Source organism: Lupinus angustifolius, unplaced genomic scaffold, assembly GCF_001865875.1.
Source record: "Lupinus angustifolius cultivar Tanjil unplaced genomic scaffold, LupAngTanjil_v1.0 Scaffold_21_140, whole genome shotgun sequence".
Lineage (NCBI taxonomy): Eukaryota > Viridiplantae > Streptophyta > Magnoliopsida > Fabales > Fabaceae > Lupinus > Lupinus angustifolius.
In genome coordinates this window covers 10,387-17,089 of record NW_017719679.1, presented here as the reverse complement: position 1 = coordinate 17,089, position 6,703 = coordinate 10,387, and the positions used below count along the sequence as shown (strand labels likewise).

Below are 6,703 nucleotides of genomic sequence, written 5' to 3'. Positions count from 1 at the left end.
TCATGTCAACAGAAATTTGATGGTCACATATTATATGATGTGAATAATAATATCTATATCAATAAATTTATTTTACGTTGAACCATTATACCAAGCTCCAGTATTATAACTGTAGTTTCACTCGTGTAATAGAAAGCCACGTTTAACTTTAGGCTAATTTTGACTATAATATCTATGTACGCTCACCATAAACATTTATAAGAGTATAGATCATGTTAATATAAAAGAAAATAGGAAGCTAAGTCAAATTGGCTAAAGCTCTTAATCTCTCTTCTTCTCAGATAATTGGGGTTTGTTGATAGGAGCAGATCGTTTATCCTCTGCTGACTTAGCATAGATCTCTCCCTTCTCTTGGAAGTACCTCTCAAAAGCTCTTGGAAGAAACCTTGGTATCAGGAAACCAAACAGATTGATGCAGAAATAAGCCATGTTGGCCACTGCCAGACCCTTCCCAAACCAATACCATGCAATGTCCTGCATGCAACAATTGCAATTCATTTCTCTCTTACATGTTTGAAGATAATTTTAACCTAGTCCTGGGTTTGAAGATATAATCTACGTGTTTGAAAGCAAAGAAATGAAAAAAAGTCTTTATATCAATAATTATATTTATAAAGCAAGATTGAAAAGTGATGTTGACTTTCAGCAACACTTATTGGGAGGATCAGCCAGACCCCCATAAGTGATTAGTTATTTATCCATAGAGTGAGATGATACATTGATAATACAAAAGAAATATAAGTGTGAAATGAAAATTTTCTTATAGTTAATAGTATTTGTAATAATCTATCACCTCTGGAGCAATGATTATTTTGTAAAAGCATATACCTAACTTTTAAATCTTGCATAGAGCCTTACTTCGTACGTAAGTTGAATTTGGGAAGAGATATATGAAAATGTAAGTTTTGAGAATTATCTCACAAATGTATTTTATGATTCTCAATTTTTTTTTATATTTAATTTCTTCCCCCAAAACCCAAATAGTCAATGAACCAGAGAATAGGAAAGTAAGCATTGATGAGGTTGAAGCTAACTCTTCCTATGCACTTCTCTAGAGTATTTTAGATTCATGGGATTATATTTATCCCCCAACTTCACTAGGATCCACCACCACCCTCCTTCTTACTTTGCTAAACGTTCACCAAACATAATGCAAATTGACAAGAAAGTAATACATTGTTAACTAGATGTGAAAAAGATGTGCATATAGAAAATTGAACAAAAATTACCTGAACCTGTGCATTTGCAGGCAAAGCCTTGTTGATCCACACATCATTGATCCAATCAATATCCACAAAGATCCTCCGAATAGTATAGATCATGGGCACCAACGCCCTCACAGGCGGCGAAAACAAAGACAAACTACTAATAATATTCTCGGTCAATATTTGAAATGAGAGCAAGAAAAGATGTGGAGTTGCTGACCTAACAGCATGCTCATCCCCTCTTGCAAACCCACCAAGCACATAAGCAAGTGGCAAGAACAGCCCTATGGTAGTGCCAGCAATAACATATATCCTGAACAATCTGCTTCCTTTGAAGATCTCTTCCTTTGATGAAGAAACATGATTTGATGATGATGTGTCGTGTGACGGGAATGCAAATTGTGCAAGTGCTAAGATGTAAGCTGAGGTAAGTGCAGGGAAAACAAGATCAAGTAATGGAACAAGGCCACTTGCTGAGAAAACCAAAATGAAGGCCACTAGCTGAAGTTCTATTAGGCGCAGTGAACCCATCATGCCACCTGATGCTGTTGTATGCTGCTGTTTCTGCTTTGTGCCTGCTCCTGCTGCTGCGGGCGAAGGCACAGATTGGTCTGATGATGGTGTCGCGCGAGGCGCAACTAGAGACACATCCGACATGTTTTCTTTTCCTTAATTATTAGTAATTTCACTGAGTCAGATTATTGTTCTGGTTTCTGGACCCTAAATCTGGGAACAAAAGAGGCTGTTACATTAACATATAACATTATTGCATGTGATATCATTGAAGATAACAATAAAATGCTTCATAAGCATCATTGAACCTCATCTCTCACTTCTATTTAGGGGCGGAATCATAATGCAATGAAATCAATTATAATCTGATGCTAAAAACGGTTAAGTAATTAAGTCCCACATTGAGTTATAGACATGCATTTGTGTTACTTTTTCGAGATGGAATCTTACCAAAAACAATATAAACCGATGTTTCTAAGCAACAATGTGACACTTATTTTCATCCGTCCAATTTTATCTAATGGCCAATCCCAATCCAAAAAATGATATTATTGGAGATCAAAAATATTTTTAGGAGTTTACCACTAAGTCATGTAATTTTTTGTTGGTAAAAAATAGAGAAAAAATCAGGTTTAATTAAATGTTAAAACCTGTGTATACATGATAAACATAAGTTAGGATCATCTCCATTAATGAAGAGACAAATGCTTCAAAAAAACTCAGGAAAATATAATTTCCAATGACTCATCTAGCTTTTTGATTATAATAAAATTATACTTTTGCCTTTAAAAACAAATACAAAATTATATAATTGTCTCTCCATTAATGAAGGTGATTTTTGTTCTATAAACATCATTCAAGATATCAATGAATAGTCCAAATATTTGTAACATTAAATTTTGTGTTTAATCTTTATCAAAATGTTGTCCACAAAACATTTTATGAGAGAAATGCCTTTTATATGTATCACTCAGAATCCTCTGAGAGGCAAATTCTTGACTTTTGCTTTTATATATCAGAGTAAAAGTATCAGCACATTAGATGTAAATGACAAAAGTGTCACCATAAATAGTAAAAGTGTTGCATAAAAAAAAAATTTGCCACTGTTTTTTATGCACTTTTCTGTTCTCGATCATGACCCCTCATATCACTTACTGGAGCAATTATGCACAAAACTAGATAAAATCACTGTAAGATGATGTATAAATGTGATTAATGTTGTTCATATAACGAAACATGGATTTACGAGATAACCATCAATTCAATGCCAATCAAGGTAAGTACAAATTGAATAAGTTCCAGGTTTGGTTACATAACTTCATGAATATAAATATAGACAGAAAACTCAGTGCAATTTAAAGTTAATTAACTTAACATCTCTTATGAAATGTGACGATACATACCCTCTGTGAAAACCAAAAGAGTATGATGAAAAGGACGAGTCGAAAAGGAGACTTCAAAGATCGTTATAAACAGTAATAGTACAGAAAACAATGAGGCTAAGATAAGAAAATAAAAGAGACAAAATTATGAGGAGAAATGTTAATCTTACAAACGAAATGGTCAGAAGAGAAGAGATAAATGAAGAAAACGATTGATTCAAAATGAAAGCGTTGCCGTAGCCGATGAAAGAGATGTAGCATGTAATAATGAGTGTCGATCCTATTTTGCTGCAAAAAACATGAAACACCAACACTTTCCTCTATGCGTTGTAATGCAGCATGCATGACACTTGTTCCTCATATTCGTTCCGAGTAGCGCAGCTAAAGCTATATATGCAGATATTGGATACGAATACAGATCATGTATCCCAAAATGGTTATATCCTCCTATCTCTAGCAAATCAATTTTGTCAAAGTAATACAAAAATCATATTTTATGTTTTTCGAATTTTTAATTTTAATAATTAAGTGATATTTTTTGTTAAACTAAGACAAAATATTACGACCGAAATAAGAACAAGTGATATCTATATATTACATTCTTATGCATTTATATTTTAGCTAGGTGTTTCTCCTTTTTCGGCGTTGTATTCATTAGCCCATGGAAGAATATAGCCTATCAATTAAGACCTAGTATTAGATCTATGGTTCAACGATTTAACTGAGTATTGAAGCGACAAGTGGTCGATAAATCTACATGGAATCCTTTTATCGAAAGTCTTCATAACAAGAGGTAAAGACGGCGTATTTCATTGATAGTAAGCTAACAATGGTGCAAATAGATAGAGAGCTGAATAAGCTCTAGTATGTCTAATGCTGAAAGGGGAATAACTCTCAACTGAGGGGTGATGTTGGATATTCTAATTAAGTGTGAAGAAGTAGTCTCATATTGTGTAGAAATGGATGAGTTGAAGAGTATAAACTGAATGAACTTATAGATCTAATGTTTTAATATTCTGAATTAAGATGAAATATCAAACCCAATTATATATTCCTTTCACTTAGCACATAGAAGAATATTATAGTATGAGTATCTCCCAAGACGTTAACCATTTCTTCAAAAGCAATAATTATGGGATACAAATGTTGAAATGAGGAGGAGCCCAAAAACAGAACTGAAAAGTGATCCAAATAAATCAAAACTGCAACAGGTGAATGTGGTTGTATTGTATTTGATTAATTTTTTAAAAACAATTGGTCTACTTGTTTTTGGATCAAACTCTAGGAACCAACTCAATTCAAATTGAATAGTATTAATTTGGCTTATTAGGAATATGCACAAACAAATTTATGTGTTTGAGTGTTTAATACTTTAGTTCATATGAAACAAGCTAGAATTCATATTCAACAATCATGTAGTCATATTGTACATTCATTATTATTGATTTGATATGACTAAAATATATGTATTTTCTAAGTAATATATTTTCACACGCAGGTAATATATGTGCTTTGATATAGTAATTTGTTAAACTTATAGAGTAGTTGTTTGTCTCTTTATATGAACATGGTGGCAGAAACAAAATTGCCTATTTGTGACATTATGTCTTTATAGTGTATGTAAACAATATTGTGATATGATTGTGACAATATTAAAATGAACATATGGAAGAGAATAAATTATCTCCTTATATCAGAAAATAATTTATCTCCTTTAACCATTAAAATTATGACACATGTTATTTTTCTTTAGAAATATTTTTGTAGAAACTTATTAATTAGGACACATGTCATAATTTTAGTGGTTAATGAAAATAACTTATTTTCTAATACAATGAGTAATCTTTATTCTAATGTATGTAAACTTGTTTCATTAAAGTGTATCAGACATAATATTTTGGTCATATTTATGAATTTTAAAGTGTATGTATAGAGTTTCAATCTTTTATAAAAAAATCAAATAAAACCATATACAATATTTTGATTAGATTGAATCAGATTTCTTACTGTAAACAAATCAAACTAGACCCCAAATTAATAACATGTTTGGATTGGATGATATTTTACCAAAAATTGATCTAAATTTACCATGAACACTTCTAATACTTCCATTGGATAAGTTTATATTGATGAAGGTTAATATGCATGTTCATAACATACACTGCATAAAATTATGGATCTATTTGTGTTAAAATATGCATACACTATAATAGTTTAGACAAAACGGTTTGTAAAATTACCTCAGGAGACTGCGATGACTTTCGAAAATTATCCTTCAAAAGTATGAAGGTCTTACACGCGTATCCACACTGAGACTAATCTTTGTTGTATCAACACTTGATTCGTGAAAAATCAACTCAAAACTACTATATTTCAAACAACCCAAAAATTAGGATACAAACTTTTTCTTTGTGTGTGTATTTTGAATCACACGTGAGGTTTGGTTTATATAAAACCAAAATCTCCCTCAAACAATTTAGTGTCAATTAATCACACATTAATTTAGCATAAAATCAAAACTTCATGAATCCATTTAATGTCAATTAATCACTCATCAATTCAGCATAATTTTTTTGGTTTTCAAAACTGACTATCAGTTTTAAACATTTGAAATATTACAATTAAGTCACACTTAATTATATTAAAGATGATTGAATAATATTATTTGTATTTTCGGTGCTAGCAAAAAATACAATAATATTCCACTTAAAAGTAAATATACAAAATTAAACTATTTAATTTAATCAATAATATTTTCTTGTCCAACAAAAATCAGAACACTCATTAGTGTGTGATCCCGTAGGTTCATTACTAAACCGGTAGTAAATTAACTCATTAATTTACTAATCAAGGTTGACATCTAGCAACACTCCTTAACGACCGGATAGAAATGAAGTAATATCTTTTACTTTAAAACCATTAGAAGACTAATATAATATTTCCTTCCATCTTTACAACTCTATGTTAACTCTAGAATATGGTATAATTGTCAAATTCTAATAAGTTAACTCGTAGTGAATGACTTAAGAAACTCATTTCTTCATTCATTCAATTTCCCTTGGCCAAGGTCTTTATTTTTATAGAGTTCAAACTCATTACCACGAGTTGATTGATTCTTTCTTGATTAGTCACTAATTCTACAAGGATTTAATTATACTCAATAATCATTCAACTAATATCATAAGGCATTAGGTGTCCGATATCAAAATATAATAAATAACTTGTTAATTACTATGATAATCTCAAGTCTAAGGAAAATATATATTTCTTCACAAGAATATCCTATTGACAATTCAAAGGTAATATATTAACCATTAGGAACTCTCATTTGAGTCAGTTCAATGGTCATATCTCTATATGCACCATTTATATGTGTTATTTAATAAATGAGATATATTAATCATTATCTAATAAAGACCATTACACATATATTGATCTATCCAGATAAATAGTATCCTAAGCTCAATAATCCTATGATCAAGAATGATTTGGATTAAAATTATAAAAGATTTATTTCTCATTATTATAATCTCTATTATAATAATAAATCTCTAATTTTAATCAAGGATCTTTCATGTTAATTATTTTGATAAATAATGAATA

At 30.6% G+C, this 6,703-nt stretch overlaps 1 protein-coding gene across 4 annotated transcripts; it reads right to left on the bottom strand.

Annotated features, from left to right (window-relative positions):
* Positions 1-239: 239 nt before the first annotated feature.
* On the bottom strand, positions 240-3,372 carry LOC109338303. Of its 4 annotated transcripts, none has more exons than XM_019575508.1 (3): positions 3,271-3,372; positions 1,230-1,931; positions 240-474 (listed from the first exon to the last, which is right to left on the bottom strand). In XM_019575508.1, exons 2-3 carry the CDS (start codon positions 1,860-1,862, stop codon positions 262-264), a joined length of 846 nt encoding a protein of 281 aa, XP_019431053.1. In that variant the 5' UTR covers positions 1,863-1,931; positions 3,271-3,372; the 3' UTR covers positions 240-261. The 4 variants fall into 4 exon arrangements, with proteins under 4 accessions (XP_019431053.1, XP_019431051.1, XP_019431054.1 ...); XM_019575506.1 differs by lacking the exon at positions 3,271-3,372 and adding an exon at positions 3,118-3,246; XM_019575509.1 differs by lacking the exon at positions 3,271-3,372 and adding an exon at positions 3,122-3,246 and having other exon boundaries at positions 1,230-1,925.
* Between the last annotated feature and the right edge of the window lie 3,331 nt (positions 3,373-6,703).